We start from the raw sequence: 23,742 nt of genomic DNA, 5'->3' as shown, positions 1-23,742 counted from the left end.
CCATCACTTTTATTTAAGTTTGGTACTGACTTCCTTTGAAGAAAAGTTCTTTGCTGTTATTGAAAGAATATAGTCGGCTTTCTTTGATGAAGGGTGCATGCGCTATTGAAGTCACTGCTAAAGAACAGCTTTGGAGGACCAAATGAATGCCCATTTCTTATTGTGGCGGCAACATCAAATAATTGCATGATTGAGACTTGTATTTTCTCCATTTGCTGAGTACGTTTTCAAAGGTAACCTGTTTCAGCAAACTATTTTATCTGGGTACATTTTTAAAAAGGAATTGGCCGTCATTTAGACTATTCTAGTTACTGTCCCTCCATGCATACTGAATAAACCAATAAGTAAGATGTATATTTTTTTTTACATTTGTGGTAGCAGCGTGGTGCTGCCTTCCATGCATGTGTCTGAAAATTAACAAAGGGTCAACGGACGATAGAGACACAGGTGTTCTGATGACGGATTATTACAGAAAATGTGAGCGTTCTGAAGGATTTAGTTCTGAGTGAAACGAAGAGGAATTTTACTTACCATCCACATACAAATGTCAGTCTTTGTAAATATATTAATTACTAGCGAGTGGCCGAAAATCCGATGTAAGACAGATTACGAGACAATGCCTCATCCGGTTGATCTCCATTACCAGAAATGTCAACAACAAAAAAGTGGATATTTCACAACATACAGAACTTGTGCTAGATGTCAGGTTAAGCGGATTATGATATAACAATGCACTGTTTAGATGGTTTGTCAGTATGGACAAAGAATTTGTTTATGTAACAATAGATAAATTTCAGTGCATTTTATATCTAGTTTGCGTCTTCCTTTCATGGGGCCTCTGAATTTCTGCACTCCAAACCAATGGTTGTATATACAAGTTTAAACAGCCAACAGTGTCGCCAACAAATATAAAAAGTGTGCGACATTGGCGAAGACCTACGCGATCCCAGAATAAACTTTTTATACGTTTTTTCATCTTCTTACTTTTAAGAAGAAAAAAAAACTTTTTCGTGTACGAGAAAAATATGTCTAAAATTTCACGAGGCGAGCCACGATAGTCTTGTATTACTCGTACACAATCTCTTCCCCAAAATGATAAGCAACTTTTTGCGGTTGTTTTTCGTACTTTTTATGATTTTTTTTGTGCACAAGAAAAAAATATTTATATGAAATTTCGGGAGCCACGCCATGATCGCATTATATCCGAATTCACGTTATAACGGAGCGCGCTATAGCAGGGTCACACTGTATTAGTTAGCCCACAACTCTCATAAAGAGTATTCTGATTGGTCAAAAGTTTAAATTCATCCAATGAATCTTTGTGTAATGGAAACTGATGGCAATGGAAAGAATAAACATGCTTGCAAAAAATGGCATCCCAAGTTGTTGAGAGAGACCATGACACGAGAAGTTTAGATAAAGGTTTTAAAAAAACATGTAAATGGGAATGGCTGGAGCGAAAAGTCTACGGAAATTTAGTTGGTCAGTTTATAAGAAAACTGAACTCTAGAGGATTGGCATTTTGTGACCTCTGCTTTACGATAATCATGGTTGGAAGTGTTTGGAACAGCACCTACAGAAGAAGCTGCATACAGAAACCATGAAGCTCAGAAAACATCTGGAAAAAGTGCAATTAATTACTATATGAAGAAAGATTTCTTGCATGAGAGAACAGATGTAGCTCTGTCAGAATATGCGCACTACATGTCACCAATACAAGTACCAGCTTGGAAGGAAAAAGGCCCTCATTGAGAAGGAAAAGAAACGATTGCACACTGAGCCAAAAAATCAGTCAAAAAGGAAGGCTAAAGAAATCTTTGCCAAAGCCGCAAAAAGAGCTTGACTGGCATATCAACAGGTTGTGTCAGTTGGAGAAAAAGACAAGTGATTGATTGGGATAATTTGTATATACTTGATGTACTATTGGTGTATATTTTACAGATTTGTTATGAAAACAGAGAAGTATAATATATTTGCTGCAAAAATTGAGAAATTATTGTGACATAATTGTGATGTGAACACTGACATGCACCTGAAATAAATCAAGCATCAGTAGTATTGGAGAACAAATTCATTTGACAATAAATATTGTAAAATTATTAAAGTTGAAATTTTTTGGTAAGTTTCTTGGTTTTTCAGATGATTATTGAGCAGTCTTTTATGATTGTAAAGTGCATTTTTGGCTGACCCCCAGATCGGGGGTGCTGCCCTCGAGACCTCATTGGGGGAGGACACCCAAACACCCCTTTCACATTTTCAGCTTTTTTCATGGAATACCAAAATCATGTCTGCTTCTATCACACTAGATGTCATATTTCTTTTATGTATTAAGAGCTTTTTCTGTTACCCGTGTCTTTTATTTATATACAGTTTACAGAATTTTAAAATCTTTACATTTTATTTTTAATCTTATACTTCCTGTTTACATTTATTTTCAAAGGTTTATATTTATAAATATTTATGCAATCCATTTTTACATTTTAGAAAACTACCGTTAGATGGCACCATATAGCTAGATTTGTGCTCAGGTGACACAAAACACATCTAGATACAAACTGATCCAGTTTTTATCAGACTTGGAATATATGCTCATATCTTAAGATCTCAGATGAATTATTTGTTAATGAGTGAAATCCACCCATGTAGATGAAAAGACCATACATCTCATTTTGCTGGGCTTTTTACCACTCAGGAAACCCTATTTCTGTTTCAGTTTTATCAGAATTGAAATTATGGGCTTATATCAGCTCTTGGATGGGTTCTCCAATAAGCATGATTCATTGTTATCAATAATGTAATCTTAAATCTCAGTGACTAAATTTGTTACCATTCTAGAAGCCTTTTTTGTGATCAAATTTGTTTTACCAAACATGGAATATTTACTTACATCATCACGATCTTGGACAGTTTCAGTACTAAACAAGATGTATATTAATGAAGTGATCTTGCATCTGATTGGCTGAACTTGTTAGCACTTTGAAAGCCATAGTTCTAATCACATTTGGCTTATCATCAAGATATATGTTTTATTGTGAGGAAGATCTACACAAATTAATGATGTGATTTTGCATATAGATGGCTGAACTTCTTACCACTAGAAAGACAGTATTTCTGACCCAGTATTAATGAAACTTGGTATTTATGCTGATATCATTAAGATATTGAGTGACTGCCAGCTCACCTATACAAAGTAGTCATTTTAATACCCCCAAACACAACTTTGTTGTTACAACGGATTTCATAGCACCAGCCCTGGCAGAGAGGGACAAATTTGTATATACCTATAAACCAGTTGTACATTCTTGATTAAGCTTTTACATTTAGCTCATGTGTTCTGCACACTGTATAAAAATAATAGGAATAATGAAGCTTGCTGAGGGGATGAACTTTGAGTGCTACACCCTTGTCAAAAATGTAGGTCACTGATATGTGTATATTTTTTTAATTATATATATATATTTTCATGCTTCACATAGTTTATGTTTTGTGGTTTAAGGTTTGTTCTCAAGGTCTAGTCATGACAGGAAATCATCAAACTATATGATTGTATGTATCTGTTATTGCCACACCCTTACCACAAAGCTATGTCACTGTGACCTACATTTCAATTTCTGGTGTAGGCAACGTTTTGTGTTTATCTCATGATCACCTAGGGTTTTTGCAGCCTGTATATATACTGTTATACCTAGGTTCATGAAAGTTGGTTTGGAAATGCATTGTGACAAGTAATATACCCTCATCATAAAAATAGGTCAGTAAGACCTATATTTCATGTTTCAATGATTTTGGTTAAATTATTGGTTTTCAGTTTTTCTCAAGCTTTGTTCATGCTAGAATCATCAAACTTGATGATTGCATAAAACTAGATGATTGTATACATTTCTATTAATACCACACCTTTACCACAAAATAATGCCACACAGAGGTTCATTTCACATTTTACTGGCTTAGATTAAACTTTTACATATATCTTATGACCAAATAAGACTTTTCAAAGACATTTCATAATCAGTTAGAGAGAAACCGCAATGTACAGTTTTATCATCTGGTCACCATATGTCACAATGACTAATGTGCGGTTTTACTATCTGATGACCATATGTCACAATGACTAATGTTCAGTTTTACTATCTGGTCACCATATGTCACAATGACTAATGTACAGTTTTACAATCTGGTGACCATATGTCACAATGACTCATGTACAGCTTTACTATCTGGTGACCATATGTCACAATGACTAATGTACGGTTTTACCATCTGGTAACCATATGTCACAATGACTAATGTACGGTTTTACTATCTGGTGACCATATGTCACAATGACTAATGTACAGTTTTACTATCTGGTGACCATGTCTGACAATGACTTGAGCTGAACAATACTGTGCTTCTCAGTGATTAACTTTTTCATCTTGATGAATATTGGTGCAAGTAATTATCAGAGTGAGAAATAAAACTAACATCTAAGGAACACACAGAAGTAAGGATAATCAGATTACTTAGTTCTTTGTATGGATTAAAGTCACTTTATCAGCATGTTGGAACACATATCAATGTTTTGTTTAGAAATGTACAAAATTTAGTGAGATTTCTGCAGACCATTACATGGCTGCTCATGAGGGATAAAATTCAGACCTGCCAACTCCTACGATTTTGTTGTAAGTCTTACAAATGTTACCCATAAAGTACGGACTTATGGCATACAAGCAAAAACTACGGAAAAATGATCATTGCCGAAAAATCCAGAAAATTTGTTCATCCGTGTTTTATTTTGATTTGAGTTTCACATCAGAAGTAGTGAAATTGGTCAGGGAACCAGACTAACTTTACAGCAGCAAATCAGACACTTTAAACTGTACATATTTGTTGATGTGAAGCATCTACATGATAAAACTGTAGATCATAGAAAAAAAATTTAAATGGTGTCCAGCAAGCGATGCATGTTTAAGACAAAAGGGGAAATATGCCTCTTGAAAAATATTAATAATTAACACAGAAAAATAAAAAGGAACATTCAGATTCTTGTGAATAAAAGCTAGAAGGGACACAGTTATGTTTATCTGACATCACATGCCAATATGAGTATGATTCATGGGGGGAAATATGATCGCCGTCATCATGTGAAATGGAAAAATGAATTTCCAAGAATTACATCATGTTGAGAGATAGCAACAAGCCATTGAACTCCATAGGGTTTGGACTAAAATTTGTGCAACTGTACAAGGGGTAAATAAAGTCTACTTTACAAACTTTTCAGTTGAATATAATGTTTATCATTGCTGCATGTTCCAAATGCCAAACTTTTAATTACGTTTTCTAGCTTTACAATAACAGTTTATGGTATTTTGTTATACATTACTGAAAACTGGTCAAACTTACAGAAAAAAATCAGCTTGCCTTACTGAAACAGACTCGTCAGGGTTGGCAGGTCTTTAAATTGTAAAACATCTGTGCTAATATACCCACTGCTGGCCCTATTCAAGGGGTAGCCATCCATGTAGGGTACTTCAGAACACACACTTTTCAGTGCCATGGGATTGTGGCTGTATAAAGCATGTAGCCACTTGTCAGGTGGGCCATTTAAGAGGAAGACCACGGTAGTGGTTAACCAAGGTAATTATTGTTGCACCATCTATATGCTACTAGCCATCACTCAAAGGTTACTTAAAACCAATGACTTTGACCCTGTAAAATCTGGTTTCCATGGATGAACAATGATAATAGCTTGTCAGGCAGATTTTAAAATCTATGACTTGAAAAAAAATTAATAAAAAAAGCAACAGTAATTTGTTTCTTATCAACTTATTACCTCTACTATTATTTAATTTAAAGATTGTCTTTTTTATACTTCTATGTCTTCTATACCCTGTCACACTAGGCAGGTGGGTGGGTAGGCATGTAGGAGGATTTACAATAACACCTGCTCAGCCTTTTGACCTTAGGGCCAAAGTCACATGTTTTTAGCAGAGCTTTTTCCCTTGGGGTTAAATGCAATCCCTTATGTTTGTTTTCAGCATTTGGGGATTTCGTGTTAAGTAAGTATGAATCTAGTTTCATAATTACACACACAAGTATCAAAATTGTTGATGATCTCTTATCTAATTACTTCTTTTCACCAGCACAAGTGTTGCCTCTCCTTTGACATCCAAACTATAGCTGAAGTGACCAGCAACTACCTTCCTGTTATGCTGGAGTCTTATCTGTCCTCTTCCTGGTAAGATAACTGTGTACAGGTATACACAGATATGATCGCACATTCAGTTTCTATGTAAATGTAAATATTTCTGCAAATTAAACATGGACTGTCCCAGATTATGCTAATCCAGCACTATGCAAATACATACTTTGGTATCATTTATTTTCATGAGTCTTAATTTTCGTGGTTTTGAAGAAAAAAACACATTTTGATGGGTGTTTAAATTTGTGGTTTTGCATGTCAATGTTTGGATATTATTTGATATTTAATTTCATTGATTAAGCCCAACAAAACACCTCCAATAAAGAATACAAAAAAATAAAGATAGGAGGACAAGTGGTCACTTAAACGATTAAAACACAACTACCTGCGGTTTGAGTACAAAACAAACACATGTCAAGGTAAATCACTTACAATCGACATGAAAGGGAGTCAGTGTACCCAAGTACATTTGTTTACTTTCGTTACAATATTGTCCATAAAGTTGCACTGTCAGTTAATTTCTGATGAACATTTCATTAACACAGTGGCTTAGGAGTGGCAAAAACAATTAGTGTAGATTCCTGTCAGTTTGGATAGTATCATCATTCCACATGTGAACCAAACACATGACCAGATGCCCATTGCTTAGTTAAGTTTGCAAGAAGTTCCAAAACTTGAAGTGTTCAGAGGCCATCAAATGCAAAGATACTAATTAAATTGAAAATAAGTGAAATCACTTCTTTGTTTGAGATTGCATCATGTACAAACCAACCTAAACCACTAGGCTCGACTTAAAACATCGTCAATGAAGGCAGTTGATGTGGAATGGCTTTTTGCAGCTCATATGAAAGATCAGACCTAATTTCCATGGCTATCAAAATGCTGGAATTTTTCAGGATTATTTACTAGACAAACATTTGTGTACTGGTCAGCTTGAGTGATGTGATGTTGATTCAGTGTTTTTGTCTGAAAATCAAAATGTAAGCTTCAGTGCTCAGCTGTATTTAGAGAATATAAACAGCATTTCATTGGTAATTGTGCCACAAGCAATAGTTTTAGTATTTTGTAGTCATGTTCATTGGAATTAAGAATGCATGAACTTGCATTTAAAAAAAGTTAAATTTTTGGACAATAATTGCACATGAATGAAATATCAATTTGAATAAGTATTAAATTAGATTTTTACATAACCTTTTTCATACTCGTTTTTTGCTTTCAGTTATAACAATATCTTATGTTTTTTCTCCCTCATTTCTCTCTATCCTTATCTCACAACAAATCGATTTAATGCATTGAGCAGAAATTATAGCTACTGGATACTTTATACTTATCTATGCATTGAAATAATCTAAAATATTTTATAATTCATTATTTAAAAGGTGAAAATACAACAGACATTTATAAAAGCTAATAACTTTACCTTGTTTTCAGAACTAATGATTTATGAAATAGTGTTATTGATATATAGCAATAAAATAACAATAAAAGAAAAGGAGTTGGGTTGTGGAGCTACCTTATCATATGAGCTAATTGTTTGTTAGGTCTTTACATTTGAGGTTCAGGGCAACAACAGAATCTGCCAAAACTGGTATCCCATAAAAATTAGTGATGCCACAATACTGTAGTATCATCAATTTTCGTGGTTTTCGTTATTGCCCCAAACCACAAATTTAAATCTCCAATGAAAAATGAGCCACATAGGATGATGACACCCCCACCCCCACCCATTTTCTTAGTTTTTCATTCCAAGAGATTAACACAGCTACTAGTATTTGATAAAACAAGATCAATACTGTAATCTGGTAATTAAAATATTAGCTTTTACATGTTTTAAAATTATTTTTTTTAACCTTTTGAAACAAGAATTATAAATCATTTTATTTCGTTTCAATGCACATGTTTGATAAGGTATCGGATAGCCATAATTTTACACTCACTGCCATAAATCAATATGTGAGGTAAGTAAGGAGAGAGAGAAAATAGAGAAAATGCATGAGGTATTCAAACAATAGTAATACTAAAAATGAAGGAACAAATAATACAAAATAACAGTATATGAAAATTAAGTTTAATACTTATTCAAATCGATCCTTCATTCCAGTACAACTGTCGTTGGAACATTTAAATCCTTCTGAAAGCACATTTCAGTTTATCCATGCATTTTTAATCCAAAAGAATAACAATCCTGTAAAATACTATAACTATTTCTTGAAACACTATTATTAATGAAACGCTATGTATATACACTAATTAAAGCAAAGTATTAAAGCTCACACTTCACATATTTTTGGACAAAGCCACTGTATCAACATTGTGTCAGTCAAGTCTTATGGTACTCACAAATGCTTCTCAGGTAAATAATCCCCAAATTGCTGAATTAAACAAGTCCAGCTTTCTCAAAACCACTGATATTTAGGCCGATCTTTCGCTCATTGTCATGTGAGCTGCAATTATCCATTCGGGGGGTGTGTGTCTAAGTTGAATTTTTTTTTTTCTCTATTGAATTTTACCACTCTTAAGCCACTGTGTTAATGTCATGATCATCAGAAAGTACTGGTGGTGCAACTTGATGGACAGTGGTTTAAGTAAGAGATCATTCATATGTACTTATGTACCGACTGGTGTTGTTGGCTGCATTGGCTTCCTTTGATATTGAGCACTCAAACGAAAACATGGCAAAGTGATTAATCTTGACAAGTGTTTTATTTTTGTTCAAGATGGAAATATTGTTATAGTGTTGTTGACTGCATCGGCTTCGACTGATGTTATTCACTTGGTTAAAAACACGGTGTAAGCATTGAACTCACCAAGTCTTTAATTTGTGCTCATACTGGTGGTAGTATTGTTTTAAACATTAAAGTGACCGCCGTTTTCGTTGGCATTAGTTTTATTCTTTTGTATTTATTTTAGTTATTTGTAGAGGTTAAACCATGAAATTAAATACCTACTAATATGCACATTTTGACAGGAAAAACCACGAATTTAAATACCCACGAAAATGCTTTTTAAAAAACCCACAAAACCACAAAAATTGAGCCCAACAAAAAGAAATGATACTACAGTATATGCTAATCCAGCACTATACATTAATTCTAAATTGTTCAGATAGATTAAAGGGGGGGGGGGGCGAGCGGCTAAGTGGTCGGAAGCGCTTACCATTACAGATCACTGCCATCTCACCTCGGCAAGGGTTTGAGTCTTGGTCTTGGCCAATGTGAATACATGAGAAAGCTTGCCAGTAGCTTCTCGTGGGTCAGTGGTTCTTTCCAGGGTTTTCCCAGGTTCTTCCTCCACAATTTTTTCTCGTCTGCCATGTATAGCCTATCTTGGGCTGAAAAATGTTGTTATACACTACAACAACAGATGGATTAAGTTTTTGCAAAGTACACCAACAATTGACATTGTGACTGTTGTTCATGACTGAGTGAGATCTCTTTGTTTACATTTTGCTTGCAACCCAAGTCCCATATAGATAAATACTGCAACTCAAACAGTTTGTTAGGAGTAATCAGTAGAGCAAACAGTATAGACACTGATCTGCAGCACATTTATGATTTCTGTGTGAGAATATAAGATATGTTTACGTGTATAAAAGCACACCACTGTTAATTAAGACTTTGATTTCAGAGTAAGCATTATAGTCACAGAGTTGTTGGTACATTTGGATAAAGTCTTTGATTTCAAATAAGCATTACAGAGTTGTAATATAGAGCATTTATTTATGTGGTTTTTCTTTTCCTTTGTACAAAGAGTACTTTAGTACAAGGTGAAGTACTTAGTTTTCATTCTCCCTCTGCCTGAACTCTAAATCCATATCTATTTTTCTTCTAAAAGCCATGATCCTAATGGTCAGGTAGGACACCGATTGTTTGTCCATCTGTGTAGCCTAATAGGCATCAGTGCCAGCAGTGACAGCATACAAGGTCAAGAAGAGAGAGACTCATTAAGGGTTTTGAGCCAGCTGCTAGATGTGATACAAAGGATGGAGGCATACACTATCACCCAGGAGGGAGGTGCAAATCAGTTGGGCTTTTATCAACACTTGGTTACAGTCCTTCTAAACTGTAAAAGGTAAATCCACTTAATTTCAAATGTGCTGTCAACTATTAAAAGCTGCATGTTTGATTTACTTCCTCATCATCTTGTCTTTGCTTGGTGAGATATTGGTATTACTTTTGTGATGACAGTGGCAACATCAGCAGTGTTAACAATGTAAGGTCTTGTATTAAAGCTTTTGAAAGTTATCTATCTTTTTTTATTAACAGAATATTTGGTTCTGTATTACAGTATACACAGACTTGGCTCAGCAGGTCTCATATGCATAATAAAGCCATACCTAACTTACACGACCCATGTTCCATGGAACATCTGTATTTGTCAGTGTCCAAATTATTTAAAATTTGTTATAACTCCATACAAGTTTGCTATTGTCTACAAATATTTATGTAATAAAGTATAATATTAATAACTGGCTCCCAAAACAGACAATGAATATGTCCATTGGTTGTTTTAGATCCTTTTATTAGTTGAAACCCAAGGGCCTTGAAATGCAAGGCAAGGTGTCTACCACAGCTTGGATATCTATTTCAGTTACCTCACTTTGATTTTATGTAAATTTGCAATGAATCTTAACAAGTCTTGGATTTTGACTTTCTCCTTAGTGAGAACAGGTTAAAATAGCCTTTTTTATGTGCTCATTTTTTTCTCTGTTAACTTTACATTGTCAGATTCGTTAAGTATTTTATGATATTGCAAACCTTCATATTGCACTCACGTGCAGGACATGTGTGCCCAATAGTGTATTGAGATCTACTTTCTAAACAAATCATGTACACTAGTGTAGCAGATGCTTTACATTTTGGTTGATTAATTTTGTTTCTGAATGAACTAAAAGCAGGTGTTTCATGGACTGCCACATACCAGCTGCTTTGCTACATTCCATGTTAACTCTTTTGATACAATGTTTTGGATTTTGGCGATAGATGCCAGATTTCATAAAATTACTGGGTACCTACAAATAACATGCAAGTGACAAGGCATAAACTATCTCCTTTAGCTGGTAATAAGAATGGCAAAAAATATAGTTTTACATCCAGAATTTCCTCAAAATGTACTTTCTTAGTTCTGCAAATCTGAATTACATGAGCCATGTCATGGGTTCTCAAGTTTGATTACACATTTCAAAATTGTACTGTAATTTTGACTATATTCCAAGTGCAATTACATCCTCCTTACTGCACTAAAAATTAAATAAACAATATATTCCATAGCATCTTTTTGATAATTGAAATTGAACGACTTCATATTTTTACCACATTATGATTTCAAACATTCAATGGCAGAACAGAAACACACTTGCAGATGTCAACACGCTGCTCTGTCGCCACTGAAATCCGATGTACTTCACGTAGAATTCGAACATAAATCCAGTCCATAATCACGAAATTTCATAGAAATGACAAAAATACCAAAATCTTTTCATTCCATATCAAATGGAAAAGTTGTTTCAATGCGCATTCATTCACAGTAAGACTCCAGGTTTCAATTTTAAGTAGACCTAAACAGCATTTTCTTTCAAAAGTTATGTTTTGCATGCGATTAAGTTCAAATTTATCTGGGCGGAGTTATGTGCGCATTAATAACGTTGTTGTGTAATGATGAATCTGCATTTGTGTATTTAGTTTGGAATATGGCATACATTCAGTTACTTTGTTTCATGTTGTGTATTTTTGTTTACATAATTAAGCCTTAGGTAGAATAAGAAAATGAGCATATAATAAAAAAGTTGCTGCATTTTTGCAGCTTTGTCAGATGGATATACTGCACTCCCAAGGTCACACAGTATTTCCATCCGAAAAACTTGTTCATATTTTCCCATACATATGCAGTAACCTATAAAATTAGCATACAGATGACTGGATGCACAACATAAACTCACATTGCCACTTTGTAGATAAACTTACATTGCCACTCTGTACGTAAACTTGCATTGTTACCCTGTACATAAGTTTACATTGTTACCCCACCAACCTGTATATAAATCTGTATTGCCACCCTGTATATAGACTTACATGGCCAAAATATGTATTAATTTGTATTGACACCCTGTACATAAGCTTATATTGACACCCTGAAAATAAACTATATGGCCAAGCTTATATTGTTACCCTGTACATAAACTTACATTGCCCATCTGTACATAGCGACCACTCCAGTGGCCTAGTGGTTAGAGCGTCCGCCTCGGATGCAGGAGGTCGTCGGTTTGATTCCTGGTTGAGTCATACCAAAGACTTTTACAAAAATGGTACTAACAGCATCCTTGCTTGGCGCTCAGTATTAAGAGGTTAGTGTTAGGACTGGTCGGCCTGGTGTCAGGATAATGTGATTAGTTGGGACATCATGCTACATGTCTGCAACATGATGCCCCAGTGCTAGGCTTCACTATAAACTGCCACACTGCAGATATTGTAGCGATATGATTGAAAAATTATTAAAGCTACGTTAAAAATCCAAATCACACACACACACTGCACATAAGCTTACATTGCCACCCTGTACATAAACTTACTTTGCCACTCGGTACATAAGCTTACATTACCACAATGTACATACACTTACATCACTATATAAAATTTGGTACATGTATTGGACCAGTGAATTAGCTGTCTATATTAAATTTAGTACATATATTAGACCAGTGATTTAGATGACTCGATGAAATTTGGTACATACCTTAAACTAGTGATTTAGATGTCTGTATGAAATTTGGTACATATGTTAGCTAGTGATTTAAATGTCTATATGAAATGTATCACATACATTAGACCAGCAATTTAGATGTCTGAAAATTTTCCTGTTTTCAGAGTGAATGTGAAGACACAGTATTGTCAGTTTTCAATCACCCTTTCCATTCTGCTTTATAACAATGCAAACATTTGGGATTAGGCAATGAAGCTTGGTATATTTACATATCATCACTAGAAAGTTTATTGCGTACCATATTTTTAAGGTCCAAGTCATGGCTACATATTTTATGTTTTTGTCACTTTTGATTCTACTCTATGACTTGCGAAGTCACTTGAAATGAAGGGATGTGGCTTGATAGATTTGTACGTCATCACCAGAAAGTTTTGAATACCACAGTGTTTTCAGTCTTCAAGGTCAGGGTTATGGCTCAGTGTTTTTTTTTTAGTTTATCTTCTTTATTTCCTTTCCATTTTTTTAAATATTTTATCTTTTTGAGATTAAATGATGATGGACATACTGATATCATTAAATTTGCTTGTTTCAATTTCATACAAACAATTTCTGCAGTGATGAATAAACAAAATGAAGCAGTACCAGTCAAGGCATAATGATAAGTTTAGGTTTGGATTTTTATTGCCTGTTATCAGTCTTATTATATTTTGTTTATGATATGGATGGCATTGTTAAAATGTTATGATTAATTCTAATCTAGCAGAGTAACTTTATATAATTGTTAAATGATTTAATAAAATGGATTTTAGTTAAATGTGTGAATGAAATGAACTGTAGTTAAATGCTTAAATGAAATGGACTGTAGTTAAATGCTTGATTGAAACAGACTATAGTTAAATGCTTGATTGAAACGGACTATAGTTAAATGCTTAAATGAAATGGACTGTAGTTAAATGCTTGATAGAAGTGGACCAAAGGTAAATGCTTGATAGAAATGGACTGTAGTTAAATGCTTGAATAAAATGGACTGTAGTTAAATGCTTGATAGAAATGGACTGTAGTTAAATGCTTGAATAAAATGGACTGTAGTTAAATGCTTGATAGAAATGGACTGTAGTTAAATGCTTGAATAAAATGGACTGTAGTTAAATGCTTGATTGAAATGGACTGTAGTTAAATGCTTGAATAAAATGGACTGTAGTTAAATGCTTGAATAAAATGGACTGTAGTTAAATGCTTGATAGAAATGGACTGTAGTTAAATGCTTGATTGAAATGGACTGTAGTTAAATGCTTGAATAAAATGTACAATCGTTTAATGAGTTAATAAAATGGACTACAATAATCCGCTTCCAATCCATTTGTAATATTTTTTTTCTTCAAAATAGCTTTTGTTACATGTAACATTTTTTAATATGTGTAGCTGAGATGAGATGAGCTAATGGTGCTTCATATGTTTCAGTGTGACAGTGGACTGGTATAAATGTATCAGAATGTTTCTGTTTTCAGTGTGACAGTGGACTGGTATAGATGTATCAGAATGTTTCTGTTTTCAGTGTGACAGTGGACTGGTATAAATGTATCAGAATGTTTCTGTTTTCAGTGTGACAGTGGACTGGTATAGATGTATCAGAATGTTTCTGTTTTCAGTGTGACAGTGGACTGGTATAGATGTATCAGAATGTTTCTGTTTTCAGTGTGACAGTGGACTGGTATAGATGTATCAGAATGTTTCTGTTTTCAGTGTGACAGTGGACTGGTATAGATGTCTCAGGACTCTTCTTCAACTTAACCACATTATTTTGGAGTCCAAAATGACAGACGTCTTGAACATGGGCTGGTACAGAGCTGAATTGGTAACTTATTTAGTACTGTAAATTCTATACATTTTGAAACATGAAGTGAGATAATCTTTTTCAGCGCTTGTCTTTAATGATAGTATAATTTTTTGTTTTCATGGACCTATCATAATTTCATGCATTTCAGTGTGATTTAAATGTATTAGTTGTTCATACTTGTTGTACATTCAAAACATCAGGTATTTAATAAAATTTCTTGGTTTGCCTTGATTAATGTCAAGAATAAAACTAGAAGGAATTTCTGTTTTGATGTATATTATGCATTAAATCAAGGAAATTCATCTTATTTATTACAGTGGTTTCATCTGGTAAAGAGAAATTTGTCTTTAATATCTCAGTTTCTCCTTTAATACATTACCCAATCATTATTAATGTTACCCAATCATATTAATGTTATCCATTCATATTAATAATGTTACCTAATCATATTTATGTTACCCAGTCATATTAATAATGTTACCTAATCATATTAATGTTACCCAGTCATATTAATAATGTTACCTAATCATAGTAATGTTACCCAATCATATTAATATTAGGATAATGACTTCTGCTACCTCCTGTATCCCAACCATTTAAGGGATGAAAAGTCTGTCCATACATCCATCATACCATAAAGTTGATACTCTATGCATCCATCATACCATAAAGATGATACTCCATACATCCATCATACCATCAAGACAATACTCCATACATCCATCATACCATAAAGATGATACTCCATGCATCTGTCATACCATAAAGACAATCCTCCATACATCCATCATACCATAAAGATGATACTCCATGCATCCATCATACCATAAAGATGATACTCCATACATCCATCATACCATAAAGACAATACTCCATCCTTGCATCCATCTTACCACAAAGATGATTCTCCATACATCATTCCTGCCACAAAGACAATACTCCATGCATCCATCATGCCTCAAAGATGATTACTCCATGCATACATAATACCACAAAGATGATACTCCATACATCCATCATACCACAAAGACGATGCTCCATACATCCATCATACCACAAAGACGATACTCCATAGGTCCATCATACCACAAAGATGATAATACATCCATCATACCATAACGACAGTACTCCATACATCCATCATACCATAAAGATGATATTCCTTACATCCATAATGCCACAAAGATGATACTTCATACATCCATCATACCATAAAGATGATACTCCATACATCCATTATACCATAAAGATGATACTCCATACATCCATCATACTTTAAAGATGATACTCCATACATCCATCATACCATAAAGATGATACTATATACATCCATCATACCTTAAAGATGATACTCCATACATCCATCATACCACAAAGATGATACTCCTTACATCCATAATGCCACAAAGATGATACTCCATACATCCATCATACCATGAAGATGATGCTTCATACATCCATTATACCATAAAGATGATACTCCATACATCCATCATACTTTAAAGATGATACTCCATACATCCATCATACCATAAAGATGATACTATATACATCCATCATACCTTAAAGATGATACTCCATACATCCATCATACCACAAAGATGATACTCCTTACATCCATAATGCCACAAAGATGATACTCCATACATCCATCATACCATCAAGACAATATCCCATACATCCATCATACCATAAAGATGATCATGCATCCATGATACCACAAACATGATAATACATCCATCTTACCCTAAAGATGATACTCCATACATCCATCATACTATAAAGATGATACTTCATACAACCATCATACCACAAAGACGATACTCCATACATCCATCATACTATCAAGATGATACTCCATACATCCATCATGCCACAAAGATGATACTACATGCATACATCCTACCACAAAGACGATAATCCATGCATCCATAATACCACATATATGATACTCCTTACATCCATCATACCATAAAGATGATACTTCATTCATCCATAATATCACAAAGACGATACTCCATACATCCATCGTACAACAAAGATGTTACTCCATACATCCATCATACCATAAAGATGATCATGCATCCATGATACCACAAAGATGATCATGCATCCATGATACCACAAACATGATAATACATCCATCTTACCCTAAAGATGATACTCCATACATCCATCATACTATAAAGATGATACTTCATACAACCATCATACCACAAAGACGATACTCCATACATCCATCATACTATCAAGATGATACTCCATACATCCATCATACCACAAAGATGATACTACATGCATACATCCTACCACAAAGACGATAATCCATGCATCCATAATACCACATATATGATACTCCTTACATCCATCATACCATAAAGATGATACTTCATTCATCCATAATATCACAAAGACGATACTCCATACATCCATCGTACAACAAAGATGTTACTCCATACATCCATCATACCATAAAGATGATAGTCCATACATCCATCATACCATAAAGATGATACTCCATACATCCATCATACCATAAAGATGATAGTCCATACATCCATCATACCATAAAGATGATAGTCCATACATCCATCATACCATAAAGATGATAGTCCATACATCCATCGTACAACAAAGATGATACTCCATACATCCATCGTACAACAAAGATGTTACTCCATACATCCATCATACCATAAAGATGATACTCCATACATCCATCATACCATAAAGATGATAGTCCATACATCCATCATACCATAAAGATGATAGTCCATACATCCATCATACCATAAAGATGATAGTCCATACATCCATCGTACAACAAAGATGATACTCCATACATCCATCGTACAACAAAGATGTTACTCCATACATCCATCATACCATAAAGATGATAGTCCATACATCCATCATACCATAAAGATGATACTCCATACATCCATCATACCATAAAGATGATAGTCCATACATCCATCATACCATAAAGATGATACTCCATACATCCATCATACCATAAAGATGATAGTCCATACATCCATCATACCATAAAGATGATAGTCCATACATCCATCATACCATAAAGATGATAGTCCATACATCCATCATACCATAAAGATGATACTCTATACATCCATCATACCATAAAGATGATACTCTATACATCCATCATACCATAAAGATGATAGTCCATACATCCATCATACCACAAAGATGATACTCCATACATCCATCATACCACAAAGATGATACTTCATTCATCCATAATATCACAAAGACGATACTCCTTACATCCATAATACCATAAAGATGATGCTCTATGCACCCATCATACCATGAAGATGATACTCCATGTATCCATCATACCATAAAGATGATACTCTATGCATATATCATACCGTGCAGATGATGCTCCATGTATCCATCATACCATAAAGATGATACTCCATACATCCATCATACCACAAACATGATAATACATCCATCTTACCATAAAGACAGTACTCCATACAGCCATCATACTATAAAGACGATACTCTATACATCCATCATACCATAAAGATGATACTATATACATCCATCATACCATAAAAGATGATACTCCATACATCCATCATACCATAAAGATGATACTCCATACATCCATCATGCCACAAAGATGATACTCCATACATCCATCATACCACAAAGACGATACTCCATACATCCATCATACTATCAAGATGATACTCCGTACATCCATCATACCACAAAGACGATACTACATGCATACATCCCACCACAAAGACGATAATCCATGCATCCATAATACCACATATATGATACTCCTTACATCCATCATACCATAAAGATAATACTTCATTCATCCATAATATCACAAAGATGATACTCCTTACATCCATCATACCATAAAGATGATACTCCATACATCCATCATACCACAAAGATGATACTCCATACATCCATCATACTATCAAGATGATACTCCAGGCATCCATCATACCATAAAGATGATACTCTATGCATACATCATACCACAAAGACAATACTCCATACATCCATCATACCATAAAGACGATACTCCATACATCCATCATACCACAAAGATGATACTCCATACATCCATCATACCACAAAGACGATACTCCATACATCCATCCTACCACAAAGATGATATTCCATGCATCCATAATACCACAAAGACAATACCACATGCATCCATCATACCATAAAGATGATACTCCATACATCCATCATATAGAACAACTCATTGTACATTTATTTGCATCGTATCTGTATTGACTGGTATAGTAAAATTCGTTTGAGCTCGAGGCATCTCAAAATTTGCAGGTTTTTGTTTCACATATTTCTCTAAGGTTCATGGAGTAGAACTTAAGTTATTGCTTTGTAAGTAAAAGCTAATACATGGACTGACAGACACAGCCATATCATCATTTGTACTGCCATGGACAGGGTAAATTGAAATGGAAATTTGGTTTTTGTTTACTTTTCCTTGAATTTCCAAAATTGTTGAAAATTAAAATTTTTGGAATAGTATGATTTTTTTATACACCAGCATAAGACTTGTACATTATATAGCTTGTACAACAGTGAACAAAAACTGACTACCATTGCAGAATGTGCCACCATATCACTCTACATTTTCAATTCTGGCTAGAATTAAAAGCCTGTTGCATGGAAACCTGATTTCCTACTGCATTATCCCCTATAATAGGTCTGGTTCTACTATATGTATGCACACGCACACACAACACACATACATGCAGGAAACCCTGCTATAACACATTTCATTATAACAACAATTTCACCAATTTGATGAACAAAGTCTTAGTGCCAAAATATGAAAGAGTTTAATTAAATAAATTTAGCAAGATGTGTTATATTCTTGAATTTAAAAAAAAAAAACTTCTTATCACTGCTTCTTTACATGTATAAAGATTTTAGTTTGTTGTTGCATGATTCCCTGATTTAAATACAAATTAAATATGCAATCAAAGTGTTGTTTTTTAAAAACTATTTGTAAAATAATATGCAGTGAGCTAGGATGGTAACTGTACTAAAGGAGTATGTAGCTTGCACCTCCACCGCTTCTTATGTAACAGAAAAGGGACACATATGCTTAATTTTCTTCAAATAACTGACATGTTGTGATATTGAACAATACATTGTGTAACATGATAGCATTTTGTGGACTCTGACCATTGTGATATAGCAGGGTTTCACTCAGTTTCTTTAAATACATGGTTGTGTTTTCTTAACTTTACACTACAAAGGTTTTATCAATCTTGCTTCACTCTTTAGGTGGAGGCAGACGTCTTCCATGAACTGGATCTATTTTTGGAGGCATTGTTAGGCCTGTACCATAAGCTAAGGCAGGTTAAGAAATTGTTGGACAAGATCCTTGGTTCACTTCCAGACATTCCTAGTGGACAGACATTAGTAACACCTCCACGCTTCTGCAGCAGGTAAGAAGTGTAAGGCATGTACTTGTTTAAATGCTTAGGTGCAACTGAGACTTGGATGCAAAAGCACAGAGCAGACATTTCAACAAATAATTTATAATGATAGTGGTTAGTTGCTGGCTCCTTTAGTTGGCCTTCAGAATGTTCTATTTGAGAGTCCTGCCATCATACTGACAGAACACAAATTGCCATTACAACACCACCGAGTTACCCCTCCCCATGCCTTGTGCCTGTAGATCATTTCCTGATAATTCTTTTGCTGAGCTTTGATGAGAAGGAAAAAAATTTGTCCAAAGAAATTCCCATTGATAATTCCTTTTTCTAATGGTTTATTTTGTGTCCTTTATTTGCTGGCACTTGTTGCAAGTTAGGGCTTTAAGCTACTGTCATCAGTGCTTATAATTATGATAATAGCTGTAAACAGATGAAGAGGAAGTGCAATCAGCATTTGCCAGCAGTGAGCGGAGGTAGACAAAGCACAATCAGCATTTTCCAGGTCCCCTGATCTCAACTTCAGATCTACTGAATTTGGTTTACAATTTCACTCACCTGGACATAATGACAGTGTTCTGAAACCAGTATTCATAATTGGATGCCATTTGGTTGGTGAATTACCGAGTTCATGTTGATGTGCCAGGCCCAATTTTGACAGAGTTATTGCACCTTTCTTTAATATTAATTTCCACTACATGAAGACCATGTAGTCAACATTGTTCAGGGATAGTGCAACATATTCTGATGCTGTCTGGTGTGTATATTGTCTCAAAGACATAGATGTGCCTTTCATGGTTTTGTCTCCTCAACTCATTTTAGATACTTGTGGCCCTTGACAATTAACTTTATACCTTCACGTCAGATTTTGTTTGTAATTAGCTTAACTCCCTTACATATAACTGAATGTTGTTTGATTGGTGAATTGCCTATTAAATGTAAATGTGTCTTGTAAGACTTTTCTTTTCAGGTACAGTTTGGATAGAGTGATTTCCCTTCTTCCATCAATATTACAAAACAGCTGATTCTTGTAACTAGCACAGCTCAGCAATAAATCGGCTTATTTGGATTCATTGTACATTGTTTCAGAGCCCGAGATGAACCTGGTATGGGTTTTATCTTGTGAGCTCCATTTTGGATAGACATGTGGCACATGATATAGTTTGTTTGGCAGCTATGTGTGATGTTTATATAACTGGCAAAGCCATAGTTGCCAGTGTCCTGTTTTCCCATATTTGTCCCCTATTTTGGACCTGAACATGGGTGCGTTTTTCTTGTTAAAAATCAGTTTTTTATATAAAGAATTTTTATTTAAAATTTTCTTGCAATTTTCTGTTCAGAACAAGCACCTGGTTCCATTGTGATATAAATGTATTGCATGTATATAGGAATATAGATTTCTAAAATATGATTGGTTCATTCGAAATTGAGGCTACCATGCCAGTCCTTAAGCACCATATTGGGTTGCGCAAAGCAGTTGGCACCATCACTGTATCTCATCTTCATAATGTTCAACTTCTAGTATGTCAGAAAGGAAAGCAGAAGATTCAGAATTTTCTCCAGCAAAGAAAAGAAAATAGAACTGGAAGAACAAATATGCCATCATGTTTAGATTTGTGAAACCATCTAGTAAAGGAGAAAAGTTTGCGTTTTGCAAATTGTGTAATGTGATTTTACTATTAGGCATGGAGGTGCCATTGACATAAAACAGCATGAAATATCTAATAAACATCAGCTTGCTGCTGCATCATCAACAACTCAGCCTGAACTTACAATGTTTATAAATACTGGAGAGAACCTTGATGTAATTTGATTGAAGAAATGAACCTTTAACGTTTGGTTACTAGTGTTGCTGACAATTTATTTCACACACTTTTTCCAGAGCAAAATCGCAAAGGACAGTTCAGTAAAAAAATCACACAGAATTCAGATCATCATTGAAAGATGGTACATTGGAATTGATAATGATTGAAAAAGAAAAGGTTTGGAAAAGGCTCCTATGAACAGCCTGTATCTGAACATGTGTTGCACTCTTGCACCTTTTAAATGGGCACCCAACTGGAACAAGGTTCCTGTTCAGAAAGTGCAAGAGTGCAGCACATGCATCATTGGCATTAAATAATTAAGTTACTGTCCTACTTTACTGATGGTTGTAGATGTTGTAAATAGTTACATATGCATTAATGTTTTAAAAATCAATATTTGTTTATGAAAATCAGTATTTTTGTCATAAGCAGTCAGTATTTTTGTACTCTTAAATTGGCAGCTATGCATAGCTCAAGAACAAGTTGTTCAACTTATTTTATGTAATTTACATGAAAATTGTCTTTTAGAGTTTGATTACCAGCATTCCATAACATTATTTACAGGAGTTATAAACATAAGTATTTCAACCAAATATTGTTCATGAATACTTGAATGAGTTTAATTTCAAGAACTCCACATTTATATAAAAAAAAAAAAAAGATTTATATTGCCCATTCTCCTAACTTTTCTTTCTGCAGCATAACATCGTTAAAGAATATTGCATTTCAGATTTCAGTTAAAGTTATTGTGCACCATTTCAGTGAATGATCGCGAATAAGTTGCATATCCAGCATTCCATATCATTTTGAAGGGTTATGTCCCCTTAATGACCTTGTTTAAACTTTGGTTCAACTAGGTACTTTTGTTTAACACTAAGCCATGCAAGTTTTAGATTGGGACCCTTGATAATGCACCACAAAAAATCAGCATTGCGTTGACATTGTAGTTTTTCTGGCAGGTTTCATAATTACACTGCAGTGACATTGTACAGTGTTCTGGTTGGTTTCTTAATTATACTGCAGTGATATTGCTGTGCTCTGACTGGTTTCCTAATTATACTGCAGTGACATTGTACAGTGTTCTGGCTTGTTTCATAATTATATTGCAGTACATTGTACAGTGTTCTGGTTGGTTTCTTAATTACACTGCAGTGATATTGCTGTGTTCTGGTTGTTTTCTTAATAACACTGCAGTGATATTGCTGTATTCTGGCTGATTTCTTAATTATACTGCAGTGATATTGCTGTGTTCTGGTTGGTTTCTTAATTATACTGCAGTGTTATTGCTGTGTTCTGGCTGGTTTCTTAATTATACTGCAGTGATATTGCTGTATTCTGGACGGTTTCTTAATTATACTACTGTAACTGATATTGCTGTGTTCTGGCTGATTTCTTAATTACACTGCAGTGATATTGCTGTGCTTTGGCTGGTTTCTTAATTATACTGCAGTGACATTGTAGAGTGTTCTGGCTTGTTTCATAATTATACTGAAGTGACATTGTACAGTGTTCTGGCTGGTTCTTTAATTATACTGCAGTGATATTGCTGTGTTCTGGTTGGTTTCTAAACTACACTGCAGTGAGATTGCTGTATTCTGGCTGATTTCTTAATTATACTGCAGTGATATTGCTGTGACCTGGTTGGTTTCTTAATTATACTGCAGTGATATTGCTGTGATCTGGCTGGTTTCTTAATTTATACTCCAGTTACATTGTACAGTCTTCTGGCTGGTTTCATAATTATAC

The 23,742-nt window shown here is 34.5% G+C and overlaps 1 protein-coding gene across 2 annotated transcripts in view; it reads left to right on the top strand.

Annotated features, from left to right (window-relative positions):
* LOC149805368 (unhealthy ribosome biogenesis protein 2 homolog) overlaps positions 1-23,742 on the top strand; it is a 153,359-nt gene that overhangs the window by 25,823 nt on the left and 103,794 nt on the right. For both annotated transcript variants that reach the window (XM_089949746.1, XM_089949737.1), the window contains exons 8-11: positions 6,123-6,217; positions 10,016-10,252; positions 14,624-14,735; positions 20,040-20,203. In XM_089949746.1, the coding sequence (XP_089805872.1) occupies positions 6,123-6,217; positions 10,016-10,252; positions 14,624-14,735; positions 20,040-20,203 (608 nt within the window). The remainder of the gene's footprint in view (positions 1-6,122; positions 6,218-10,015; positions 10,253-14,623; positions 14,736-20,039; positions 20,204-23,742) is intronic.

This window comes from Sinohyriopsis cumingii, chromosome 2, assembly GCF_028554795.1.
Source record: "Sinohyriopsis cumingii isolate HCF-2022 chromosome 2, ASM2855479v2, whole genome shotgun sequence".
NCBI classification, from domain to species: domain Eukaryota; kingdom Metazoa; phylum Mollusca; class Bivalvia; order Unionida; family Unionidae; genus Sinohyriopsis; species Sinohyriopsis cumingii.
This window is presented reverse-complemented; position numbering and strand designations above follow the sequence as displayed.